The sequence below is a fragment of the Camelus bactrianus genome, chromosome 16 (assembly GCF_048773025.1).
Source record: "Camelus bactrianus isolate YW-2024 breed Bactrian camel chromosome 16, ASM4877302v1, whole genome shotgun sequence".
NCBI lineage: Eukaryota > Metazoa > Chordata > Mammalia > Artiodactyla > Camelidae > Camelus > Camelus bactrianus.
Window position 1 is genome coordinate 8,793,057 of NC_133554.1, and position 27,606 is coordinate 8,820,662.

Sequence of the window (27,606 nt, forward strand, 5' to 3'; positions counted from 1 at the left end):
CAGAATAACCAGATTCCTAGCTGTATATTTTCTGTGCATGTATTTTTTTTTTCCTTTCAAGATCTCTGCACTTGTCCTAAGAGCCCAAGCATCTGAGATCTTACTTGAAGAGCTGCAACAGGCGTTTTCCCAGGCAAAAAGGGATGTTCAGGAACAGATGGTAAGTTAACATTTAAATAAACATTAACTTTAAACATATTCCTTTTTGTTCTATCTTGAAATCATCTTTGATATGACATTATCTCCTTGGCCAAAGTGGTTACTATTATGTTCTCCAGGGCCTATGGAACATTAGTAATGGACAAGATTATGTAAAGATAACATTCCTTTTTAAACCTACCTTTTGACCCCCTAGAATCACAACCTTTAACTTATTTTTCTGATTTGAGAAACCTGAAAGAATAAACTATGGGTCAGCATTTAATTTTCCCTTCCAAATACAAGGTAAAAGTAGAAATCTCTCAAAGCGTTAGCAGTTGCAGCTTTTGAGTGGTCACTGTGCTTCTCCTGGGCAGCTAACTTATTTAAAAACAACCTCATTAATTCCACGGGAGTTACGGTAAAACGTGCGCCATAATCACTGTGGTGCTGGGGAACTTCCAAAAGGCCATCAGTTTTGAAAGGGACAGGGGAAGAGAGCTTCCTGAAGAAGAGCTGGCAGGAAGCTCTACAGCTTTGGGCTTCCTCCTCACCAGTCAGGCTCCACTTGCCTCGTTCTTCTGTTTTCTCAAAGTTGGGACCCTGCATCTGATGGCTATCTGTAAATTACAGCAGTTGGTCCTAATGGGATGATCCTACACAGTTGCTTCTTGTCCATCCCTTCCAGGGATGACATAAAACAACAACAACCAAGAAAACAAACCCTAAGTCATATGGTAATAGGTTGTTTTTGATTGGCATGGGACAGGTGTCTGAATGCCCCTTGAGCTGATCCCTAAATACTAGCCTTGGTCTGTTGAGAAACATCTCATTCTGATCATTGCCCAGGGAGATTTTCATATCTTTTCATTAGTTAGAGAGTATGTAATAATAATCATTGATCTCAAAAACACTGTTACATAGTGACAGAGTTTCGTGGTGGTTAGCCTCCTTACACTGTCCCCTCTTTTTCCTCTTTATCTTTTAAAACTCATCTGCCTTTGCTAACACGTTTCAGGTTGATTCCATTTAAAATGAAATGTATTGCAGGCGACATTGAAGAATTGTTGAAATTAAGGTTGAGGTCTTGTGAACTCTTAATACATTACTGTGTTTTGAAATTACCTTTAAAGCTTCATACTCTGAGGAGAAAAGAGAAACTCAGTTTCTTATGCTTCTTCAGAGAAGAGGAGCACTGATAGTGGTTGGGATGGTAAAATCCCCTGTTTATTCTGAAAAATTTCAAAACTTAGAGATGTTTATGGAATGAACACTTAATAAAGTCTTTATTTAGATTTACCAGTTGTTAATATTTTGCTACGTTTTTACATGCTTGCAATTGCTTCTCAGTCTCTTTCATATATATATTTGGGCTTCCTCCTCACCAGTCAGGGTCCACTTGCCTCGTTCTTCTGTTTTCTCAAAGTTGGGACCCTGCATCTGATGGCTATCTGTAAATTACAGCAGTTGGTCCTAATGGGATGATCCTACACAGTTGCTTCTTGTCCATCCCTTCCAGGGATGACATAAAACAACAACAACCAAGAAAACAAACCCTAAGTCATATGGTATTATATATGTATGTGTATTACATGTGTATATATGTTTCTCTTTCTGAGCCATTTGGTAATACCTTGTAGACATAATGACACTCCTAAATATTTCAGTATGTATCTCCTAAGAACAAAAAAGTTGTTCTACATAATCGCAGTACTGTTATTACATGCTTAAAATGTAACCATTGTCCCCAGAAGTCCTTCAGTTGTTTTATGGATGGCTTTACTTTTTTTAACTTTAATTTTTTGATCAAGGAACCAATCACCACATATTGTATTTTGTTGTCATGTCAGTTTAGTCTCTTTTAATCTAGAACACCCACCTACTTTTATTTTTTTGGCTTTTATGACATTAACATTTTTGGGGAACCCAGACCATTCGCCTTGTAGAATACATTTGTCTTGATTATTTCCACATGGTTAAGATTCAAGTTAGACATTTTGGCAAGAATATTACATGGATGAAATGATTCAGTGGAAAGTTCATAACAAGAGGCGTGTTATGATGGGTGGTTCCATTATTGGTGATGTTGTTTGATCACTTGGTGAAGGTGGGAACATAATAGTTTCAGAATGACTACATTGATACAACCACCAGCAGTAGACCTACTAAGTGAAGTTCAGCTTTTCTTTGTAGAGTTGGCCTCCCATATCCTTGGGTTCCTCATCCATGGATACTGACTGTAAGTGACTTGAGCATCCTGGAATTTGGTATGGGAGGAGGGGGTCTTGGAACCAATCCCCTGTGGATACTGAGGGACGACTGCAGTTCTTTGTACCCTTAGAATGTATCCCAGGTAAGGGTTTACAGTCTGGGCACTGTGTTCAAGGTTTTTCTCTCTGTGGTTGTTACCAATTTGATACAAATGGAAACAAATAGAGCTAACAATGTATTACATTTCTGGATTTTCTTTTTGATTTACTTTTTTGTTTTTTGAACAAGCAACATGATTTGTAAGTCAGAACTGTAGAAGTGTATAGACACGCAGAAGTTTCCTACCCCTTTCCCACCCCTGTCCTATCCCTTGCATTTCTTATCCCTTTCACCTTGTTCCCACCCACCCTCATACATGATCATTTAAATCTATTTTTGGTTTATCCTGTTTTCCTCTTTGCAAAAATAAACAAAATAAACATTTTCTTCCTTCCCTTCTTTCATATCCAGAAGGTAGTGGAATGCTAATACTTTGTTGTAAATGTGTTGAAAGTGAGCGTAAAGCACAACTGATTCTGGTCTAAAATAAATAAAAGCCTGTAGAATTAACTAAAATGTATGCATGACCTTGCCTGCCTCCCAACACCCTATTTGTCCTTCAGGATGCAGCTGCCACCTCTGGGAAATGTTCCTGAACCCTCTCCCCAGTTAGGTACCCTTCTGTCCTTCTGTCACTGCTGTACCTGTTCTCTGTTGTAGCACTTGTAGTATGGTTGAGTAATTTTGGGTTTACTTATCTTTTCCTTCACCTCACCACTAGCTTCTCCAGAGCAAAGCCTGTCTTTTATCCTGGTTTTCCCCATAGGCAGCAAAATGCCTAGCATAGAGTAGTAATTGCTAAATAAATGTTGGACGTATGACTAATCCACATTTATGTGTTTAAGTTGAATGACTTAGTACTAAAAATTAGCAGAAATACTTCTGCAGAATTTTATCTTATACTTAAGTTAGCTGAAATAACTTTCATGTTATATAAATTCACATGAAATACTAAAATTGTTTTATACTTAAGTGAGCAGAAAATATAGGAGCATGTTCCATTTTAAGAATGAGTTACTCAGTGGGGAGGGTGTAGCTCAGCGGTAGAGCATGTGCTTAGCACGCGTGAGGTCCTGGGTTCAATCCCCAGCACCTCCATTAAAAATAAATAAATAAGCCCTAATTACCTCCTCCCTGCAAAAAGAAAAAAACAAGCCCCCCCCCCCCCAAAAGAATGAGTTACTCAAACATCCTGTATTTCTTAAGCACAGAGCCTCTGATAGCTTCTAGTAATTGGGGTCCTTGGGCCATTCACAGTGGTCCTGAGCATGAACATAGGTATATGTAATGAAAGGGGAAGACACTGATTTTTTTGTCTCCCTGCTTCCTGTGGAATGCATGCTGTGAGGAAACAGGAGTTGTCTTAGAGTACACACTCTATTTGATACATCCTGATTGTGTCAGCCTCTTTTATGAGCTAGAGATGCCAGTCCACTCAGCTAGTGCATGGAGAAATTCATTACTTTTAAGCTGTTGGTAGAAACAGTGGAGAATGAGCTCAGATACTTGCTTCATTTTCTGTCTCCTTGAATATATGTAAGGGCTATAAATCAAAAATCTCTTAAGCTGCTTTTTGTAGGTCTTACAGAGCTTTATTATGTACCCTCCATCCTCAGCCCTCATTTGGTTTGGCCTTTATTTTTCTCTGGTGCAGTTATCAGCAGATAGGATTTGCCTTTCTGGCTGTGGTTAATATCTGTTTCTGTTTTAGGCAGTGCTGATGCAGTCACGGGAACAGGTCTCAGAAGAGCTGGTGAGGTTACAGAAAGATAATGACAGTCTTCAGGGAAAGCACAGCTTGCACGTATCACTGCAGCAAGCAGAGGACTTCATCCTCCCGGACACCGCAGAGGTAACTTACTCTCTGTATGCTCAGAAATGCAAATATGTACGTTTTCTGAAATGACTACAAATTCTTTTTTAAAACAGGCTTTATTGATATATAATTCATGTACCAAATAATTCACCCAATTTAAGTGTACAGTTGTCATTTTTAATATATTTCAAATGTATAGCTATCACCACACTTTTAGCTTTTAGCACATTTTCATCACCTCAAAAGAGAAACCCCTCACCCTTTATCCAGTCCTCCCACCCCAAGCCTTAAGCAACTACTAATCTACTTTCTGTCTATAGATTGTCCAGTCTCTCTTTCTTGTGAATGACTCATACAGCTTGTGGTCTTTTGTGTCTGGCCTCCTTCACAAACCTTTTACGGTTTTCAGAGTCCGCCCGTGTCAGCATGTATCATCACTTTGTTCCTTTTTATGGCCCAGTAATACTGTACTATAGGAATATTTTGTTTATCCATTTGTCTGTCTCTCTTTTTTAGATGTGATATTTTTATCCATTTGCCTCTTGATGGGCATTTGGGTGGTTTCCACTTTTAGACTATTATGAATAATGTTGCTATAAACATTCACATACAGGTTTTGGTATGAAGATATGCTTTCATTTCTGTTGGTTATAAACCTAGGAGTGAAATTGCTGGGTCATATGAGAACTGTTTCATCATTTAAGGATTTCTCCACCCCCTCACTACTATTGGTTATCTCACTTTGCGATTACAGCCACTCTGGTGGGTGTGAAGTAGCATCTTACTGTGGTTTTGACCTGCGTTTCCCTAATAATATTGAGCATCTTTTATGTGTTTATTGGCCATTTGTATATCTTCCTTGGAGAAATGTCTATTCAGATCCTTTACTTAATTTTAAATTGGATTATTTTCTTTTTACTTTTTAGAGTTATAAGTGTTCTTTATGTATTCTCTCTATAAGTCCCTTATCAGGTAAATGATACTTTCTCCCACTCTGTGGATTGTCTGTTTAGTTTTCTTGATGGTATCCTTTGAAGCACAAAAGTTTTTAATTTTAATAAAGTCCAGTTTATCTACTTTTTTCTTCTGTTGCTCATGCTTTTACTGTCATTTCTAAGAATCCTTTGCCAAGTTGAAGGTCTGTATTATTCTTGTAGGGCCAGATTGAGAATGTTCCAGAGATTACATATTTGAAGGGGTTGCCATGCTGGCTCCTTGGGATGTTTTTCCACCTACATAGCACGTACAGGGTACACCACACTCAGCCTCCTTTTGTCTTCCAGTGACTTTATGACACTTAGTCACTTCTGTTTTTTGTGGTTGGGTGAATCTGGGCTGTAGAATTAGAATTCTCCCTGAGACATTCATAACTGTCTCCTTAATTTTCTCCAGCCTTTATTCTCATATGTTTTAAAACCTTGCAAATTATAAAAAATACCATCTTAGGCTAAACCCAAGTAAACAGTACAACACGTAAATACTTTGCAGTATAGGCAAAGCTGAGATTTCTTAGAGCAGTTTTCAAAACAAAGCAGAAAAATATTTCTTGTAAAATCCTTTTGCTTTTTTATTAAAACAATAAATTTGTAATTGTTAACTTTTTAAAAAATCAAACATTACAGAGATTTATGGTTTTGTAAGTAACAGTTTTCCCTTAATTCTACCCTGGAGATTCAGCCTCTACAATTTGGACCTCATTCTCTTTTCCTAAATAGATACTAGCATGACTGTTATTTTTTGTTTTTATTCACTCATCTACACAGTGTCCGTTTCCCGTCTTGCCATTGGCTCCTTGCTCCCCCTCTCCTTTTCCCTGCCCTCCTCCAACTCGTGCTCTCAGCTTGGGTTCCTGACATTCTCCTTGCTGAACTGGTGCCTGCTCTCATCAGAGAAAGTTTGGGGACCTGTCTACTTTTGCTGTCAGCATAGGGCTTCCCAATTCTGTTACACTTTCTCTTTTGGCAGGAAAGATTCCTCTTCTCCATGTTTTCTAGTTTTAAAAGTACAGGAATCCTTGAAGGTTATAACCAGTCTAGCCTGTAAACCTTAATTCTGAGACCTGCTTCAGTAATAATTCTTATGAAATTTTTCTTGTTACAGTTTTTTAGTTACTTTTTTTCCTGCTGCTCTTTAATATATATACATTTGATAGTTATCTAAGAATGAGTTTTTACTTTAGAGTTGCTTTAGGATATAATTAGTTGGATTTTTTCTTTAAAGAAGGCAACTACAATTTAGGGAAAAAGTAAAATAAGATTTAAACTGAATTTGTTACAGAAAAACAGCTAATCACCTTAGAAAGCCACTCTTTGCCATACCTGCCTTTGGCCTAACAGTGCTTTGCTTGTGGTAGATGTTTAACAAGTGTGTGTTTGAATGAATAAATGAGTAAGTAAATAAATTTTGTCCTCTTGGAGTTCACACATGCGTTTGAGTTTCAGTCCTTTTGGTCCTCATTCACTAACCCCTCAGATTTAAACAGGTAATAGTGGAAGTGTCTAAGTTACTCACAGTGAATCCCACATGGTAAATCACTTAACATTTTAGTTTTTCTCTTTATGGAACAGTTTTAAGAGAAGAATATGTAGTTCACAATACACGTTTTTTGGTTGGTCATGTTATCTTATTTCTGTAACATAGTGAATATTAACACGACATGGCACCTGCCCCTTGAAGCCATGAGTTGGTTGGAGTTCTAAGTCTTAAGTTTTGAACCATCTAAAACAGAATCTGAAATTCTGGTTGCAGAAAATCTTTAGCTTCTTTTGTTTATTTTCTTTTACCCTTATAAACCCTATAAATGAAATAACGGTTTATTTCTTGAACCTAGGCACTGCGAGAGTTGGTATTAAAATACCGTGAGAACATCATTAACGTGCGGACAGCAGCGGATCACGTGGAAGAAAAGCTGAAGGCTGAAATACTTTTCCTAAAAGAGCAGATTCAAGCAGAGCAGTGTTTAAAAGAAAATCTTGAGGAAACTCTGCAGCTAGAAATAGAGAACTGCAAGGAAGAAATAGGTAAAGATGAAAGTGATGTAGTTTAGACTGGGAGGTACTAATTAAAACCTTTCCTGGCTTTTAAGAAGTAATACATAGCCGTGAAAAAGGTGGAAAACAGAAAAATATAGGAAAGAACTAAAACTCAGCCCGTATTTCCAGATGTTCTGATGTATCTAGTAATTAGGAGTTAAAGGGGGTGTTGGTCCCCCCGTCTACCCCTCCCCCCACTCCATTCAGTACAACATTTGGTTCCTTTCATTGTATGAGACTGAGCTTATGGTAGGAAGGGGGGTTTTAAGAAAAAATTTAAATGCAAAATAATAAATGCTAACATTTCCCTCCTTTTCCCTTCTAGCCTCCATTTCTAGCCTAAAAGCTGAATTAGAAAGAATAAAAGTAGAAAAAGGACAGGTGAGTTTCATGAGTTTCAAATCCCTTCTATCAGTAACCGGTAGACTCAAGTTAGACTCAAGAGCCCTGCCTTAAGGGACTTCTGGGAAAAGTGCAGTGGAGTAAGGGCACGAGGATGGTGGGGACCATGTACTGAGAGTCCGCTCAGTGTTGACTGCACGGGGTCCAGGGGGGCTGAGATGTGCCTTAGCCTGGAGCTTCCACTGTGGTGGGAGGACAGTCAGGTATGGTCATGACATGATACATACTTAAAGCCATGGTGGAAGTAAGTACAAAATCTGTTACAAACAGGTGATGTTTTCTAGCTGGCATAGAATCTGCCTAGACAGCATGAGCACCTTTTGATAGATGACACCGTTCAGCTCCCTGGTCTCGTTGTTCACTGACTCTGTGACCTTCACCTCCACTCTGCCCTTCCTTCCCACGCTCCTGCCCGCACTTTGCCCACTCCTGACATTTCAGTCCAGCCTCCTACTCCCTGACCCATCTGCCATCTTCCCAGCACTTCCTCCCACAGGTCCGTCTGTTGAGGACCTCATCCAGTCCTTCAATTCCCTGAACATTTCCTTTTCTCCTGATTTTCGCAACTTCCTTGTGGATTTGCTTTCTTTCTTCTAAGCTGCATCTGACATGCTTGCCTCTTAACTAGTCTCCTACCAACACCTGCGAGTCCTCTCGTTCCTTGTCCTTGTGCCGCCCTCACTCGATAGCGCCCAGCCCTGGCTTCATCCCGGTGTCCGTCTTGTCTGCCTCTGCCCCAGGCCGCTGGTGCCCCTGGCGTGGGGAGCCCTGCTGTCAGGCACTGCTCTGTAGCCTCTCATTTGTCCTCCATTGTCTCCCTCTCTTTCCTCACGGTGGCTGCTTCACTCACCGCTCACCTCCCCCCCTCAGTCTCGGCGCATGAAGGCCTTGCACCCCTGTCATCAGCAGCACCACCTTCAGCTTCCTGGCTTCTCAGTTACATGTTCTCTTACTTCCCAGCCTTCTGTCACTGCACCTGTGCTTCGATGGGAGCCCTCAGCGTCTCTTCCTGGCCTCCTCTCCATCTTCCCCTTCCAGTTGTGGACCTTGAACTTCTCCTTCTTTATAGGTCTTTCCCATTATGCATAAGCGTGCTCAGAGGTCTCCTGATGGTAGGGGGAAAGTTTCTCTTTGGATTACACTGCTGTCTCCAGCTACCAGTCTGTTTTCTTCCCCTTTATACCCAAGGTTCTTGAAAGAGTCCTCTCCACTGCCTGATGTCCCAGTCTCTCCTCAACCCACTGTGATCTGGCTTCAGCCCCCACTGTGCTGTCAGGGTTGCACTGGCAGAAGCCACCAGTGTTCTCACGTGTCCCATCCTTCCCACTCCCACTGCCACTGTCTGGGGTTCAGACGTACTGTAACAGCCTAACTTCTTTTGCTGTCTCCAAAATTTATCCCCTTCCAATTCTTATTGAAACCAAGGTGATCTTTAAAAATTATAAACAACTGTGAACCAGTCTGGTTTCAAGCCCTTCAGCAGTCCCCTGTGTCTGTATTCCTTAGCCCAGCTGGGCTCCTCTGCCTCAGCCGCCAGGGCCCTGGCCCTCTGGGCTGCAGTGTGGCAAGAACTCGCCACAGTTCCTAAATGCATTTTTTATACCTCAGCCACTCCGTCTTTTTGGTGTACCTGTCTTCACCTTCTCTCCCTTACTACCCTTTTCCTTCTGCTTTTAAGTTTTTCATCTTCTGAGGCTCAAATGTCATCTCTTCAAGGAAGCCCTTCCCAGCTTTTCTGGCAGAGTTAAATGCTGCTTTATCCATGTCCATATGCTGTAGTTACTTCCATGTCTGTCCTGATTTTCCCATCCCCAGGCCTTAGCATATAGGACGTGCCTAATAAATGGAAGAATAGGTCTTGAAAAATAAATACAAGATCCAGAGATACTAAAGGGTAAGAAGAACATGCCAAACATAGCCAGCAACAAGGCCTAGGAGGACCTGGGAGCTTGGGTGTAATTTTCCAGGCTGCAGGCTCCTCCAGACAGGTGTGCCGTGACCTACAGGGAGTTTCTATGAGTTTCAGGCTTTTCTCTCAATTTTACAGTTGGAGTCCACATTAAGAGAGAAGTCTCAACAGCTTGAGAGCCTTCAGGAGATGAAAATCACTTTGGAAGAACAGTTAAAGAAAGAAACTGCTGCTAAGGTGATATTTTTGTTGGCAATTTAATTAAAAAAAGAAAAGCAGTGTAAAGATTGCAGAATCTGAACATATGTATGTGTGTGCATGACTGGGACATTGTGCTGTCCACCAGAAATTGACACACTGTGACTGATGGTACTTCAATTAAAAAAAAAGCAGGATCACATCTTGCCTGTTAAAACAAAAACTGCTGTTTTGAAAGTTGGCAAGACTCTCTTTAAGGAAGACTGGAGATAGCCGGGGCTGTGCACGGCATGTTACTGAGAATTCTGGCAGATGCTTGGCTGCTGTGGTTGTCAAAGGAGATCCCTGAAGTTTGTCCCTGTTGCTGTGATGACTACTGATTTTACAGCAGCTGCTTTCTGATGATGAATTACTGTCACCAAGCTGCTGGGGGTGGGGTGGGGTGTGGCACTTCCATTCATTTTTATTTTGGCTCTAACACCCAATTCATTTTAGGACCTAGAGCAAGTAGCGTAGGCAGCTGGCACCCTTACCCATAAAGGTAAAGGGAGACTAACAGGGTAGAGGGAGGTAATGGGCCTTTCCTGTCTAGTAGTTGGAAACTGCAACTGCCTGGACTTCCTGAGTGGTTCTTACCTGTGGCTCCCCAGCATTAATCGTCATTAACTTGTATGTTGTAGGTTACCGTTGAACAACTAATGTTTGAAGAGAAGAACAAAGCTCAGAGGTTGCAGACGGAACTAGATGTCAGTGAACAAGTCCAGAGAGATTTTGTAAAGCTTTCTCAGACCCTTCAGGTGAGGCATTCGGAGAACCCCCTAGAACAGCTCCAAGGAGGCACTTTAGGGGTTCTTGGTACCCAGGAGAACTTGCCAGGCCCTGACTCGACCACTGACAGAAGTCAGGTTAGATCATGGCTACTCCCAGCCCAGCCCCAAGCACCTGCCTGGTCATTTAAGCCGGAAACCTGGTTTGTAGGCACAGACTTGTCTCCCTTTCCATTTTCCTCGTCCTTGCTGGTCACTAAGGATAAAGTATAAAGTTCTTAGCGTATAAAGACCCTTCCCAGCAGGACTACTCCTAGACTTTGTTCATCTCTCTGCCTTACATTTTTTATCCTAATGTTTTTAAACTACTGTGGTTTGTTGCCCACAACAGAGTATTCCCTCTGGAGGCATCCTTGTCTCATCGCTCCCTTGCTCCTTTCTTTCAAGGCCCTGCTTAGCTTTGTCCTCCCCGTGGAACCCTCTCTAGGTCCCCAAGCTGGAACAGTGACATTTAGTATATTGGGCTAAAACTCTGTATAAACTTGTATTTCCCCCTAAATAAACTGTGGGCTCTCAGAGGTCAGGGGTCAGGTCTAATTCATCTCTGTAGTCCCAGCAACTTACACTGGGTCTGTTACACAGCAGCTTTTGGGAGTTGCTTTTTGAATTTAATTGTTCTTGCTGCCTCTTTTCTTTGAGGTGACTATTCCTGGGTTAGTTAATCTCCATCTCAGCTAAACCAAGAAGTAAACCAGAAAATCTAGGCAGGAGCCATCTGCCCTTAACTTCACTGCGTTGATTCCCTAGGTGCAATTAGAGCGGATCCGGCAAGCAGACTCCTTGGAGAGAATCCGGGCAATTCTGAATGATACCAAACTGACAGACATTAACCAGCTCCCTGAGACATGACACCCTCATAGCAGGACTCTAGCCTGCACTTTGGGTTTTTAACTCATCTTTAGAGCAACATTAATTATTATTTAACTCTTAACTGAAGAAGTCACACAAGAAAAGGAAGACTGGAGAAATGTTTAACTCTAGTGGGAGAAGACTGCAGCACAGGAACAGCACACAGCAAAGGTCACTTGCAGCGAAAAGACCTTTCAAATGGGAACACTAACTTGATTCCAGTGGGGGGTGGGATCAGACTTGGTGATGGAGAAGGTGCTGTTGATCCTTGCCTGCTTTGTCCAGCATTTCCCTGCCCTGAAGCACCATCCCAGCAGTGTTCGGAATGACATTTTCTGTTCAAAGATATTGGAAGAGAGAATTTTTTTTTTTTTTTACCTAGAGTTCATCAGTAACAGTATTCAGCTAGCAGACAGAGGTATAGTATGCTGTATGAATATTTTATATTAAAATATGAAGTTTGAGAGCAGGCTATTGGCTAGTGACTATTTCCTAGCTCAGTGCATTTTTAAAAACCACTTTATCTTGTGTTGGAGGACCTTAAATGCTACTGAAACTTGCCTGAGAACCATAAGATGGTGGCATACAAAACCAATTCAACTGAATTGGAACTGAATTAATTATGAGAATTTGAAAACTTCGCTGGGGCTTTATATATTGGAAGTTGAAGTTAAAGGAAAAGCACAAGAAACTGCTTGGAAGCACTTTTTCTGCTACGTGGGTATATTTTGTGGGCGCACAGGTACCAGGGTCAAGCTGAACTGGCACTGTCCACTCTTTTGAAAACTTGTTTTAGTTTAGTTATTGGATCAGTGGAAAAAATATTAATAAAACAAGCTATGTCTGACAACATCTAGTATAAATTTTTAAGTCTGCTGTTTATTTTATTTTCAACTTGAATCAAAGGGCCTAAGTACTATTTGTTTCAAGTGTCAAATAGAAAAATGGTGATAACTAGGTTTGGCAGATACCTATTTTGTGTTTTTCTTTTATAATTTAGACTTGGAGTGTGATAATGCTTACGGTGAAGTTAGGGAAAACCCAGTTAGTTCATCAGTTTGGAAGTCTGCCTTGTCATTTCTGTGAGGTTAGATTCCTTTCCTGTGTGGAGAAAAATCCATGAACAGGTTGCCCTTTGCCACAGCCTTATGAAGTGTTGCAGAAGCACAAGAATGGATTCGTATTCGCTCTACCTGCTGCGGTACCGTTAGCCAGTAGAAGGCTGCGCTATTTAATTCATCACACAGGTGGGTCAAAAGTAAAATCGTTTTCAAATAATTTTTGTGATTGGTGTTGTGTAACAGCAGAGTACCTGAAGGAACCATATGGGGATTAAGTGGATTGTTCGGCTCACTTAAAGCTGTAGCTTTGCGGTTGAGTGAACTGTCTGTCATAAATGAAGTTGTAGTGGATTAGCCCTAAAGATCTTTGTCGCTGTCTTCCAGAGGACAAGATAAGGACTACACACCTCATTCCTTAGGCTCTTGCTGTAGTCTTACATTCATGATTATGAATTCGAAAGTAAATACTAATTATGGAAATAGTGCTATAGACTTGCTGTGCATGAAACATTAATTGGTTTAAAAAATCTCTTTGTATGAAGTTCTACTTGGTTTCCTTTAAAGAAAACATATCCTTATGGAGTTACAGGAAATCTTATTAATTCCAAAATGCAGTCACTTTAAATTATGTAAATGTAAAACGGGTCCCTTGGATAAACCCCGAGCTAATTTGTTTTAGATTATTAAAATTGACACTGTAAATCAAGGTGGGTGATTCATAATCTTCCTGAATGAGCTGAACTGTAGCTCCCAGGGAACTGCTCGGCTGAGCCCCGGCACCTGGCTGATGGCTTTCTCCACAAGCTGGCCCTGGGCCAGCAGAATCATGCTTAGGAAACTTAGCAGTCTCTATGGTGGCAGATGCAAATTGTTGGAGCCCACTTTTTTGACAAAAATATGCTAGAAAAACCCAAACTGAGACTCTTTAAACTTTGTTAAGTATGAAACACTTCTTTAAACTGGGTTTTCTGTGTAAATGGGAAACTAATTTAGAAGGTAGGGTTTAGCTCTTCAAGACAAAAGGTCAGCGGGGGTTCATGAGTGTTCCTGTGCTTGTATGCAGTCTGTGTACATGTTCTCACGCATGTCTAACCTGATTTACCTCCTGCCTGTGACCTACCTTACCGTGTGGCTTTTAATTGGCAGTCACTCAGCCACTTCTAGGCGGGTGTGGTATTACCTTTCAGAACTCATACTGGCAGGTATAAAAACATTACCTAAAGCTAAAGGGCAAACTCATATGTGCATACTGTTTGTTTCTCCCTTTGAGGTCCTACACCTGCACCTCGTACCCACTCAGCGACATGTATTGGGACACAGAGCACTGCCAGACTCAGCTCTGAAAGGTAATACTGCCTGTCGAGGAAGCGAGCAGCAGTGGCCTTGAAACTGTGGATCCTGAGCTCTGCTCTGGGCAGATTTCAGGTATAACCATTTGTTAACTGTACTGAAGGTGTGTCCTTAAGAAGAAAGTGTTCAAATTAAAAAAGCTGCTGCCTAGTATACTGTGTGGCCTTTTCCTTTGAATCCTAGGATTCTGTCCCTCTTCAGTCATATTTCTGGTGCTACTACTTTAAAATGCAGCTTTTATTCTTTCTCAGATACGGAGAAAACTAAGTAGGGTTCACGGAGGTCTGGCCGTGTACAGCTGAAAGTCTCAGGCCCTTGCCGAGTACAGTTAAGAGACTTGAGCTTATATACAGTGCACATTCCAATTTTTAAATAAAAGCATTTATTCAATAATTATAAAACAACTATAAAAAGTGATGAGCCACCACAGAAAAGTTCATCCAGAACGCCTCTTTATAAACTAGGTGATGCCACCTGCTCGTTTCACAGGGCGCGCCGGCCCCGGCCGTGTCAGAAGTTTACATGGTTTCGGATATCATTAATTTGCTTCACCATCTCTCTTATGTGTTCACCCCTGTAAAATCATAAAGGCACTCACTTTGGGGAATACAACAGATGAGTAAGACATTAATATTGATTAAGAATTTAGTAATGAAATAGCTTAGAAGTGCTTTGCTAGAATTAAAGGCTTAAGGGTTTAAGTGGATAGTAAAGGCAGTTCATTTACGGCGAGGAGCAGCAAGCAGAGCAGCGCGACTGCTGGCAATACTGCTGAACGGACCCTGTGGGGAGTACCCTGGCCACACAACAGCGTTATCTTACGAGAGAGGGACGCCCTTTTTGAGCCCCCCACCATCTTCATCTGTCGTGTGCTTCCTGTCCTAACTACCTGACACCTGCATGCCAAGTGATCTTATCTGGGCAGAGAAAGGCTGATTTGGGCATTTTGCAAAGGAAAAACTATCTCACAGCAGCTGACTGGTAGGAGTACTTACTCCTCCTTCAGGATGGACTGAATGCACTTCCGCTGGTAGGCGCTGAGTGTAATGGTGGGCTTCTGAGGACTCAGTACCTTTTCCATCTTTCGCTGCTGATAGTCTTTTTTCATAGTAACCTTAGGTATCAAACAGAACACAGGTATCTTAGCTGTGGTTTCCTACACATTTTTATAGTATCTGTTTTAGTCTGTTCTTTATATATTTTATAAAATTATTTCCTACAGGAGAGACACTTTTAAAAAGTACCAAAGTTAGCCACCTTGTATCCATTCCTACCTGTTTGATGGCATTGCCCAGATGTCGAAGTTGATCAGGTATCAGCTGTAATTCTTTCTTCATGTCTCTCTCACTATCAGACAGAACTGGAAGCTGAGAGTGAAAACTGTGAAGTACTTTTTTCATCCTTTAGAAAAGGGAAGCAAACATCAGCTCAGCTTAAGATCTCTGCTCCTTAGGAGAAATACAGTCCTACCTGAAGCTCTTAGTTTATGAATCTGGTGTCTTTGAAGGAGGATCCCAGAGGCTGGGCTTGGGGAAAGCATCACTGCGCTGCCTTTTGTAAAACACAGCTCAGAGGGAGAACCTGCTGTCGGCCCGCATTCCTTCACACGGGTGCCCAAGTACTTAGGAACACTGGTAGTACATGAGTGGGGAACGGAATGTTACACAGCCCACTGACCTGTTCATAATATCTTCTTGTTTTTCCTTGGCTTCCTCATATTTGTCAGCTAAGCGCTCAGCCATTTCCCGTAGACTTTTCCTGATGGCATAAAAAAAACAGGCGTTGCTACAGGGCCACCTCTGTGGTGCAGCCAGCCGACGTGCTTCAGCGTCCTGGGGTGGGACACAGGTCCAGTCTCAGCGAACTGTTATTTTTTTCTCCCTAGTTTTGGCACTTACCTCTCCTCTCGGCAATAATTGAGATCTTCTAGTTGTTTCTTTTTTTGGTCACATAACAGTTTCACCCTTCAAGAAGAAAAATTTAATCAGAAGCCAGGTCTAAGCCATCATACAGTGTCAGCTCTCGGCCAGGGACTGGTGGTACGGGAACAAAGGCCATCCTACCTCCGCTGAATCTCCTCCTTTGCCAGGTCCTGTTTAAGAATGTACTGTTCTCTGAACACCTGGGTGGCTCTGCTGATGAGCTGAAGACATTCTTCGGGAGGGGGCGCCGTATCTTTTTCAGATGATCTTTAAAAAAGAAGTTTCTATCATTACTTTCCTTAGCTGAGCGAAACAGCTGAAAACAGACTCAAGTCATAACTCCCCTTTCCCCTTCTTTCCACACTTCCTGTTTATCCTTCTCAAGTGCCTCCGCAGACTGTCCCTCTGTGCTCACTAGCTGATTAAACTGCCCTGTGTTTCTTCCAACTCCAACATAATAAAAAGTCTATGAAATGAAACAGCTGAGGACTGAGAGGATAAACAGGAATTATGAAAAGAGAAGGGAGTCACTTTTTAAAACCTGTATGACCCCAATCCCGTACTTCAAAACCGCTGGATTTGCGACACTGCGTTGCAGAATGCTTCTGATGTGTTTTTCAAAGGAATCCGGGGTTTCGGACAGAATCCGGAGGGGAGACTCTGCCACTTCAACGTCATCTCGGGTACAGAGCAGGGGAGGCGATGCTGGATGGACTGTGCTTCTGCAAAATAAATAAGGTTTACCATGGAGTTAGTTATTTGCTATATTAGAGGAAAGCGTAAGTCACATTAATCCAGAAATGAGAACATAAGGAACTACAAAGTGTTACAAATACTCACAATGGCAACTTCAGAAAGCTTGAAAGAGTGCAAACTTTAAACAGCACAGTAAGTGACTGCGGTGACTGACGTCTGGGAGTTTGTTAACAACGTCACATCACAGACATGTATTTGAAGGAGCTAGCAGAAACATGATTTGAAGGTATCCAGATAACCAATTAAGAGTTTTTTTTCCCCGTGGGATTCATGATTTTATTCTGAAGTAACCTAGTATGATTAGGTCTTATTTCACTAACGGTAGGACAGGTTTTTAAAAACCATGCTGAGGCAGCAGGCAAAAAGATACTTGTTTGCAGTGATTTTTACTTCTTAGTCTTGCTAGTTTTCAGTCTCTTTCACTATAAATGTCACAAAATTGACTGAATTATTTTCCTTCCTAAGTGGTGTAACTTGTCAGTTTTCAAAAAGCATGGAAATTCTTCTCAGGACAGTAAATGAATGCCAGCATTCTGAAATACATCAATATCTAGAAGCACACGCTGTGAACTAACACCAAGAGACGGGGGAGAGGGGCCTAGTGTTCTGGTACCCCCGTGGCTCCTTAGAGACTTAAGCCCTGCATTTATAAAACTCAAATGACCTTCCATACACTTACAGCTTAACATAGGCTCCGAAAGTTAAGAAAGGAGGCTTGCGAGCTCAGCTATGACACCACTTTTCTTCCAGAGTTTACAAAAGTGAGTATGAACTCTGAAGTCAGAAAGCCCTGTACCTGTAGCCCAGGTGTGTGTGTCACCTGTGACTCTGGCATCATCTTAACCTCCAGCCCTGTTTCCTCTTCTACAAGATGAGGAGAACAGTGCTGTCCTTACAGGATTGCTGTGATGATAGGAGGCAGTGCAGGTAAGTGGCTTATTTCTGAGCCTGGCACTTAAACCTAACTCCCACTAATAATAGAGTTCAGTACTTAATTTTAGTATTCTTTCCACGCTTGGAAGTACAGCTCTTGACTCTCAGACAGCTAAAGGAGATGCCAGAAATTATGCCTAACATAAATCCTTCCAGAGATGGCAGGAGCAACAGAAATAATCACCCTTCCAATCCTGAAGTCAGAAGCCAAAGCATAAACCATGTATCTGCAGACATTTATCTTACTAAGGACATCTTCCCAGCTTAGATTTTGCAGAATTAATGAGAACTGTATGCAAATACAAAGTGGGACATACAGTAAAGGCCTTATGAGGCATTCGCAGGTACTGGTGATGCAGATCATCGTAGGCCCCAGTATGTCAGGGACAATCCAGAATCCTTGAATCGGAGCTGGCTGCCTGGAAAAACACAGCCACAGTTAAACCACAAAGCAGCAAATGCAGCGGATCCAAAAGCAAAGACATGGCTGAGGTGTGTGGCCGCCTCAGGCCTGGGCTAACAGTTACCTGGGACACGCGATCAGTGCAGGACTCTCAAGGTGGTGGCTTGGAAACCTCTACCACTTAAAGCTCTGATTGGTTTGATTCCAGCTGTCACTGAGCAGCCCTGAGGCCATTTCTGACTTGTAAGTCTCTCAGGAAGCCACAGCCTCACGGTGCTCACTGTCATCTCAGCAGTTAGCACGATATGAAGTCAGCTCTTTGCGTGTCTGTCTTCCCTACTTGCACGTAAGCCCCAGCTGCCTCCGCGTGCCTAGCCAAGCACAGGTTAAGTGCTCAGAAACCTTTGACTGAATAGGACTTTAGTGTCTTTCTCACACTACAAATTCAATGCGGCCCAACATCTCTGTCACAGGAGCAATTTACTGTGCATTGCAGGCATCTCCCTCCAAGTCTTGGTTCTTAACTTCACTGAGAAACAGAAAACTGGACCACAGACAAGAACTGTCTGTCCTGCCAACACACCGCTGTCCTGCCCCCGTGGTCAGCCCACCCCCAGAGCACAGTGCTGACGCTGGACTGTTGATGCCGTCTCCTCCCGCCTCCCTGAGCTGTGCGTCATCCACTCTGTAATCGCAAGCCCCCTCCTGTCTGTCTCCTCTCAGCTTATAAGCAGGTTCACATCTCTTCCACTGAAAACACTCTCCACTCATTTCGCGTTCTCCTTAACCTGTTCCTTCTCCCCTTGCCTTTAGAACCAGCTGTCTTCAGCAGCAGCCTGCAGGCCCCTTTCCCCTTCCACATCTCTCGTGTACCTTTCATTGGAGGGGGAGGCGTGTGGCGGCGAGGGGAAGTCGCAGAGGTTAAAAAGAACTTTGTAATTTTAGTGTGACATCTACATACAGAAGAGTGCATAGCACACTCATCACTCCCCAGGCTGAGAATTGGAGCCCGGCCATGGCCTAAGCCCTCCTGTGTGGCCCTCCCCAGTCACAGCCTCCCACTTGCCTGGGAAGTAACCGCAACTCCAATTTTTAAGATATTTATGCTCTCATTTTGCTTTATAGCTTTCCTAGCTCTGTATTCATTCCTAAGCAGTATTGTTTAATTTTACCTGTTTTTGAAATGTACCTAAATGAGATTATTTATTTTCCCCATTCACTTCACAACCTGGGGCTACCCCACCCCCGGCCCCTGAAAGCGTTTCCCTGTGGTTGTCGAGGAAGCGCTGAGTTTTCCAAATCTGGATGCTACGCTCTTCACCACTTTGCTGTGCTCATTCGATGCTGCAGCCTGCTGCTGCCTCTTTGAAACATCCCCCTCCTTGGACCCTTCCCCCCGGTCCTCCCTCGGGCTCCCCGGGTTCCTTCCTGGGCTGGGCTCCTCGTCCTCCACTCACCGCTTGTAAGAAAGTGTTGCTCAAGACTCTGCTCAGGTCTCCTCTACTCATTCTAGGCCCTTTCCTGAGGAGCCTCCCCTGGAGTCGTGGCTCCAGTGCTGACAACTCCCGCATCTAAACTGTCCTAGCCCAGACCACGTCCAGCTCCAGACCCACACACGCACCCGCCGCGCGGACGGCCTTTAGCGCACATGTCCCAGTAACCCATCCTGAGTCCTCCCACACCCACCCTTTGTCTTACATCCCACTTTTCTGAAGGGTTCCACATCTCCTGTTACCCCAGCTGGAAACCTGAGAGTCATTCTAGATACTTCCTTTTACTCTTTTCATCAGATATTTACTAAGTGTCTCGCAGGCACCTGTCAGACACCACGTGAACACACATGAGGCGATGGTATAAAGAAGGAAACAGACAGACATGGTCTATGCTCTCAAGAAACACGTGTATTCCAGTAGTGGTGACAGACGTTAAACAAACACAAACATCAACTGGAATATGTGCTGCAAAGAAGAGTAACAGGAGGACCCGAAGGGGCTCTGGGGAATCAAGGGAGCCCTCATGAGCTGACATGAAGTTAAGATCAGAAAGAAGAATCAGAGTGAGCCACGGGAGGACGGGGGCGACGCCTGGGGAAACGCCCCCAGCCAGAGCACGTGGCACGTGGCGCAGACTCTCTCAGGGCTGAAGCACCACGTCGCAGGCAAATGTAACGAACACGTGCGCACCTCAGCTACTGAAACAGCTGTGACCCATGCTTGGACGGCAGAAAAGGCCCTTACCTGCACGGCAATGGCTTGGTGCAAAGGATGTGTTCTACGAAGCATTTCTGTTCTGTAGCTAGTTCCTGCAAACTGTCCTTATCTTCTTCATCTACAAAAGAATACATTATATAAGTTAAATGACACTTTAGGCAAAAGTCTCCAAATTAAAATGCTGACAATGTTAGTTAAATGAAATTAAGCTCTTGCCTCAGAACACTGCTTCTTAAAGGCTATGGCTGACATAGAAATCTCTTTTCCACAGGGTCTAGATTTCTGCCTCAAGGAAAGTGGATTTTCCTCGGTAAAGTTTCTAAATGCAGAAATGTTTCATTGAGCAGAAAAATTCCAGAAATCATTCCCTTCCAGTCCCTTCCTCACCTACACCAATTTTACTTTTATAACAGCTTTTTGAAATGTAATTCACAATACCACACTTAAAGTGTACAATTCAGTGGATTTTTAGTATATTAAAAGTACCGTACAACCATCAGCACAAAAAATTTAGAATATTTTCGTTACCCAGAGAGAAACCCCCATCCCCACTAGCAATCACCCCCTGGTGTTTCTGCCAGGCACCCCAGGCCTAACCAGCAACCACTGATCTGCTTTCTGGCTCTGTTGACTTTTTATTCTGGACATTTTCTGTAAGCGGAATCATACAACAGCTAGTTGTCTGCGACTGGTTTCCTTCGCTCAGCATAAGGGTTCATTCATGTTGGGACAGGTGTAAGTACTTCTTTTCTACTGTTGAATAGCCCACTGCATGGACAGACGATATTTTATTTATCTAATCATCAGCTGATGGACACTTGGCTATTTAGCTATTATGAATGCTGCTGCTATGAACATTCATTTGTAAGTTTTATCCAAGTATGGACGTATGTTTTCATTTATCTTGAGTGGAACTGCTGGGTCATATGGTAACTCTATGTTCAGTCATTTGAGGAACTGCCAGACCGTCTTCCCAAAGTGGCTGCATCATTTCACATTTCCATAAGCAGTGTATGAGGGTCACTATTTTTCCACATCCTTAATAACACTTTTAATTGTCTCATTTCCATAACTGAACATGTTTTCATGTGCTTATTGGCTGTTTGTATATTATCAATGGAACAATGTCTATTAAAATCCTTTGTTTTAAAAATTGGTTTATCTATCCTTTTCCTATTGAATTCTAACAATTCTATATTCTAGGTACAAGTCCATTATCAGATATACGATTTACAAATACTTACTCCGATTCTAGGGGTTGCCTTTTCACTTTTGTGATAGTATTTCCTTGTAAGCGTTCTATAGTTTTAGTCCTTGTATTTAAGTCTTTGATCCATTTTGCGTTCATTTTTGTGTACGGCGTGAGGTAATGGTCCACTTTCATTCTTGTGCATGTGGATGTACAATTGTCCCAGGACCATTTGTTGAAAAAGACTATTCTTTGCCCCACTGAATTGAACTGTTCTGGCATCCTTGTTGAAACCAACCTACTGTAAATGTAAAGGTATGTTTCTGAACTCTAAATGCTGTTCATTGACCTATATGTGTATTCTTATGCCAATATCACACTGTCTTGATTACCATGTATTTGTAGTAAGTTTTGAAATTGGGAAGTGTGGGTCCTCCAAATTCGTCCCTGTTTTTCAAGACTGTTTTGACTATTCTAGGTCACTTGAAATTCCATATGAATTTTAAGATCAGCTTATCAGTTTCTGCAGAGAAGCTAGCTAGAATTTTGGCAGGGGTTGCATGGAATTTATATATCAATTTGGGGAGTACTGCATCTAACAATAGTAAGCTTTCTGATCCATGTACACAGGATATTTTTCATTTACTTAGGGTCTTCTTTTTTTCTTTCAACAATGTTTTAAAGTTTTAAGACTGTGCTTTGCACTTCTTTTGTTAAATTCATTCCTAAGTACTTTATTCATTTTAATGCTGTTATAAATGAAACTGGTTTCTTAATTTCCTTTTGGATTGTTCATTGCTAGTGCACAGAAACAGGCCTGATACTTGTTTACCGATCTTGTATCCTGCAACCTCTCTAAACTCATTCATTAGTTTAAGCAGTTTTTCAATGGGTCCCCTACAATTAACTACGTAAAAGATCATGTCGTCAGAGAATATAGTTTTACTTCTTTCCTAATATGGATACCTTTTATTTCACTTTCCTGGCTAATTTCCTGCCTAGAACCCCCATTATAATATTGAATACAAGTGGCAAGAGCAGACATCCTTTTGTTCCTGATCTTAAGGGGAAAGTGTGGAAGACAGAATTATAAACAATTAAATTGGACCTGTAGCTACAAACATTTCCAAGTAAAGTGTTGAAGATGTGGTCTGAATTCTTGCTGATTATGGTAAAATGTGAGGAAAAATAAAATTGAGGGAAGAATTATTAAACAAAAAGGAACAAGGGACTTGGTGATCTAGGAAATTCTCAGCCTATTTGGACGGCAAAAGGTGCTAAAATTAAGAGATTCACATGAGGAAAGCATGTTTAGAGAAAAAGCCACTGGTGTGGCTATTTTGCTAGTACCTCAGAAAGATCAAAAGGTCAGAATATTCAGTCACACAAAAGCTCTCTGAAGAGATTAACAGTGTAGACTTAGATTCCTTCTGGTGTCAGCAGAAGCCAAAAGTAGAGATGGGATTATTCAGGGAAGGTCTGTGGATGAACCTCTACTAGAGTGACTCATGATAAACACAGGAGACCCAAAAAGTTCTTGAGGATTTTATACCCAACGAAGCACCACTGGGTTGGACTGAAAGCGTCACAATGGGATGAGAGAAGGCTACTCCCCCCTCAAAATTCCACAGGCAGGAAACAGGCTAATAAAACTACTCACTTACAAATACCTTTCCTGAAAAATGAAGAACTATGCTGAGGGCAGAGCTGCAAGGATTATCCCCAGGCCTTGAAACATAATGGAATTTGGAATTTTAAATTTCTTGGGACCTACGGCTCCTTTTTCCTTTCTGTTTTCTCCCCTTTTGAACTGCAGTATCTTTAACTGATACCTATACCTGCCCCACATTCTGTTCTGAGAGCAGATAACTGTTTCATAGGTCCACAGAGAGAGGACTTTTGCTCCTGGGTAGATTCTACTTAAAGTCTAACTATAATTGATATAAGTGATTCAGATGATGAGACTGGGGACTTCATGACATTTAGATGAGATTTTGAACTTTGCGTTTGTCTAGAGCATTTTGCATGCAGGTCAGATGTGAATCTTTAGGGACAGAATGTAGTAGGAGGGACAATGGACTCCTCAAAGATGGCTGTGTTCTAATCCCTAGAACCTATGAATGTTAGGTCACATGGCAAAGGGGAATAAAGATTGCAGATGGGATTAAAGACGCCCATCAGATGTCTCTGAAACAGGGAGGTTACCTGGATTACCTGGGTGGGCCCAATGTTATCACAAATTTCCATAAAAATGAAAAAGGAAAGCAGGAAAGAAAGTCAAAGTGATATAAGTTGAGAAAGACTCAACTTTTGTCCCATCACTGCTGGCCTTGAAGATGGAGGAAGTGGACTATAAGCAAAGGAAGGTAAGTGGGGAGTGTACAGCTCAGTGATAGAGCACATGCTTAGCATGCACGAGGTCCTGGGGTTTAATCCCCAGCACCTCCATTAAAAAAAAACAACAACACCTAATTACCAGCCCCTCAAAAAAAGCAAAGGAAGGTAACAGAAGCTGGAAAAGGCTAGGAAGTGGGTCTTCCCCTAGAGCCTCCAGAAAGGAACGCTGTTTTGCCCGGTGAGATCATCCTAGGACTTCTAACCTATAGAAACTGCAAGATAATAGATTTGTATTTTTTGAAGACACTAAGCTTGTAACAATTTACTACAGCAGCAACAGAAAGTTAGAAGTACAACTTCTAACTTCTTGGGAGGCCAAGATGGCGGAATAGAAGGATGCTCTTAGCTCAACCTTTCCCACAAATACACCAAGACAGACACCACGGACCCACCCATTCACTCAGAACACCTGCTGAAGTCTGACAGAACACTGCCTACTTCAAAAGACAAATTCCTCACAAAATACAGAAACAAATTAGACAAGCTAGAAGAAATGGTCGAGTTTCTGGAAACATACAGTCCACCAAGACTGAATCAAGAAGAAACAGACCACTTGAACAGACTGATCTAGAAATGAAATAGAATCAGCAATAAAAAACCTCTCTGCAAACAAAAGTCCAGGACCAGATGGCTTCAATGGGGAAGATGTATAGAAAACCCTAAAAGTTCCACAAAAAAGCTACTACAGCTGTAGAAGAATTTGGCAGGTGGCAGGATACAAGATTAACATACAAAAATCAATTGCATTTCTTTATACTAACAGTGAAAGAGCAGGAAAAGAAGGTAAAGAAACAATCCCTTTCAAAATCGCAGCCAAAATAATAAAATACCTAGGAATAAACCTGACCAAGGAGGTGAAAGACTCACATGCAGATGACTATAAAACATTAATTAAAGAAATTTAAGACGACTTAAAGAAATGGAAAGATATCCCATGCTCTTGGATTGGAAGAATCAGTATCGTTCAAATGGCCATACTGCCCAAGGCAATCTACAGATTTATTGTGATTCCTATCAAATTACCCAGAACATTTTTCAAAGAACTAGAACAAATAATCCTAAAATTTATATGGAATCACAAAAGACCCAGAACTGCCAAAGCAATACTGAAGAAAAAGAATGAAGCTGGAGGAATAACCCTCCCAGGCTTCAAACAATACTACAGAGCTGCAGTAATCAAAACAGCGTGGTATTGGCATAAAAACAGACATATGGATCAATGGAACAGAAGAGAAAGCCCAGAAATAAACCCACAGATCTATGGTCAACTAATCTTCAACAAAGGAGGCAAGAATATACAATGGAGAAAAGACAGCCTCTTCAAGTAGTGCTGTGATAACTGGACAGCAGCATGTAAATCAATGAAGTTAGAACCCTCCCTCACACCATACACAAAAATAAGCTCAAGATGGCTTAAAGACTTGAACATAAGACAAGACACTATAAACCTCCCAGAAGAAAACATAGGCAAAATATTATCTGCCATAAATCTTAGCAACATTCTCCTAGAGCAGTCTACCCAGGCAATAGAAATAAAAGCAAAAATAAACAAATAAAACCTAATTAAACTTATAAGCTTTTTGCACAGCAAAGGAAACCATAAGCAAAACAGAAAGACAACCTATGGAATGGGAAAAAATATTTGCAAATGATGTGACTAACAAAAGTTTAATTTCCAGAATACATAAACAGCTCATACAACTTAATTAGGAAAAAAACAAACAACCCAATCCAAAAATGGACAGAAGACCTAAACAAGCAATTCTCCAATGAAGACATACAAATGGCCAATAGGCACATGAAAAAAACGCTCATTATTGGTAATTATCAAAGAAATGCAAATTAAAATTACAATGAGGTATCACCTCACACCAGTCAGAAGGGCCATCATTCAAATGTCCACAAACCATAAATGCTGGAGAGGATGTGGGGAGGAAAGGGAACCCTTCTACACTGCTGGTGGGAATACAGTTTGGTGCAGCCATTATGGAAAACAGTATGGAGATTCCTTAAAAAACTAAAAATAGACTTACCTTATGATCCAGCAATCCCACTCTTGGGCATATAACTGGATGGAACTCTAATTCAAAAACATACATGCACCCCAGTATTCACAGCAGCACTATTAACAATAGCCAAGACATGGAAGCAAACTTAATGTCCATCGACAGATGACTAGATAAAGAAGTTGTGGTATATTTATATAATGGAATACTACTCAGCCATGAAAAAGTATAAAATAATGCCATTTGAAGCAACATGGATGGACCTGGAGATTGTCATTCTAAATGAAGCAAGCCAGAAAGAGAAAGAAAAATACCGTATCACTCATATATGGAATCTTACCAAAAAAAAAAAAGCTGTAGTCTTTTCATAGATGCCCTTTTTCAGTTTGAGGAAGTTCTTTTCTATTACTATTACTAGTTTGTTGAGTGTTTTTAACATGGACGGCTGTTGGATTTTTTAAAAATGTTTTTTCTGTCTATTGAGATAATCATATGGTTTCTGTCCTTTATTCTCCTGATATGGTATAATATATCAATTAAATTTCTCAGTGTTAAACTAACCTCACATCCCTAAATCATGCTGTATGCTCTTTTTATGTTGCTGGATTTCATTTGCTAGTATTCTGTTTAGGATTTTATGCATCTATATTTATAAAAGGTACTTATCTCTGGTTTATCTTTCTTGAATGTATGTCTAGTTTTGGTATCAGGGTATTACTAGCCTCAAAGAGTGAGCAGGGAAGTGTTTCCTCTTCTATTTTTTGTAAGAATTTGTGAAGAACTGATATTAATTCTTTAAATGTGAAATTATATTGTCCTGAACTTTTCCTTTTGGGTAGTTTTCGATTATTGATTCAATTTCTTTACTTGTTGTAAGTCTATTCAAATTTTTTATTTCTTCTTGAGTCAGTTTTGGTAATTTATGTCTTACTAGGAATCTATCCACCTCATCTAGATTATCTAAGTGACATATAGTTGTTCATTGTATTCCTTTATAAGCTGTCACATTTCTGTAAGATCAGCAGGAACATCCCCTCTTTCATTTCCAACTGTAGTAATCTGAGTCTTTTTTATGTCTTGGTCAGTCTACCTATAGGTTTGTCAATGTTGTTGATCTTTTCAAAGGACTCTCTTTTGGTGTCATTTATTTTCTCTATTATTTTTCTATTCCAAACTACTTTTTGATAGAATCTGTGAAACATACTGAAAAGCACAAAAAACTCACCTGATCCAAGAAATTTGTGAAGTTTATGAATCCAAGTGAGCCCAACACTATGCACACCAGCTTCATGAGTACAGTGGTATCTTGAGGGACACTTGGGATCTGCAAATGGAATCAGTAATGATATAAAGGCAGCCATGAGAAAACTGAAAGAATTCACCTGAGCAGGCCACAAACACATTTGTTGATGGAAGTGATGGAAGGTCCACAGGACCTTCACACTATGGCACTATGTCAGGGTTTTAGAATTTTGAAATTTGAATTCAATTTTAAAATATATTTTAAATATTTTGAAAATATAATTAATAAACAATTCAAATATGTTATTTTCTAAATATTAACACAGAGTTCACTGAACTAAACACCTGCTGTCAGGCAGCTCACTTATGCCTTTCTGCCCAATTCTGTGCATTTATTTACAGTTCTTCAAAATAAAACGGTGATTAAGAAAGGTTAATGCTCTGCAGGAAACCTATGCTTGCACACATCTTACGTGAAATTGTTGAAGTCAGCTCACTCCTACAGCACAGGCACTAAAAAGTCCTCAGCATAACTGCTCAGTGAATAGTCCTGGTACAGCAATACTGTCAGGCGTGAAATGTGGACTTTTACTTGTCTTGATAATGCTGACTTACAGGTAGTTTTTTTCTTTTTTTGTTTTTTTTGTTCTTTTTTT

General features: G+C 41.2%; 2 protein-coding genes across 7 annotated transcripts in view; one reads left to right on the forward strand and one right to left on the reverse strand.

The window, feature by feature from the left end:
- The window catches only part of RABEP1 (rabaptin, RAB GTPase binding effector protein 1), a 165,766-nt gene extending 151,721 nt beyond the window's left edge, over positions 1–14,045 (forward strand). For all 4 annotated transcript variants that reach the window (XM_074342419.1, XM_045516452.2, XM_074342421.1 and 1 more), the window contains 7 exons: positions 62–160; positions 4,160–4,300; positions 7,095–7,284; positions 7,622–7,677; positions 9,746–9,844; positions 10,486–10,602; positions 11,380–14,045. In XM_074342419.1, coding sequence (XP_074198520.1) covers positions 62–160; positions 4,160–4,300; positions 7,095–7,284; positions 7,622–7,677; positions 9,746–9,844; positions 10,486–10,602; positions 11,380–11,481 — 804 coding nt within the window. In that variant the 3' untranslated portion in view covers positions 11,482–14,045. The remainder of the gene's footprint in view (positions 1–61; positions 161–4,159; positions 4,301–7,094; positions 7,285–7,621; positions 7,678–9,745; positions 9,845–10,485; positions 10,603–11,379) is intronic.
- A 206-nt stretch (positions 14,046–14,251) lies between these two features.
- The window catches only part of NUP88 (nucleoporin 88), a 29,543-nt gene continuing 16,188 nt past the window's right edge, over positions 14,252–27,606 (reverse strand). For all 3 annotated transcript variants that reach the window (XM_045516453.2, XM_074342422.1, XM_010954642.3), the window contains 10 exons: positions 26,934–27,032; positions 20,144–20,234; positions 17,821–17,922; positions 16,378–16,536; positions 15,956–16,081; positions 15,791–15,856; positions 15,570–15,650; positions 15,167–15,293; positions 14,888–15,006; positions 14,252–14,466 (listed from right to left, as the gene is read on the reverse strand). In XM_045516453.2, coding sequence (XP_045372409.2) covers positions 14,403–14,466; positions 14,888–15,006; positions 15,167–15,293; positions 15,570–15,650; positions 15,791–15,856; positions 15,956–16,081; positions 16,378–16,536; positions 17,821–17,922; positions 20,144–20,234; positions 26,934–27,032 — 1,034 coding nt within the window. In that variant the 3' untranslated portion in view covers positions 14,252–14,402. The remainder of the gene's footprint in view (positions 14,467–14,887; positions 15,007–15,166; positions 15,294–15,569; positions 15,651–15,790; positions 15,857–15,955; positions 16,082–16,377; positions 16,537–17,820; positions 17,923–20,143; positions 20,235–26,933; positions 27,033–27,606) is intronic.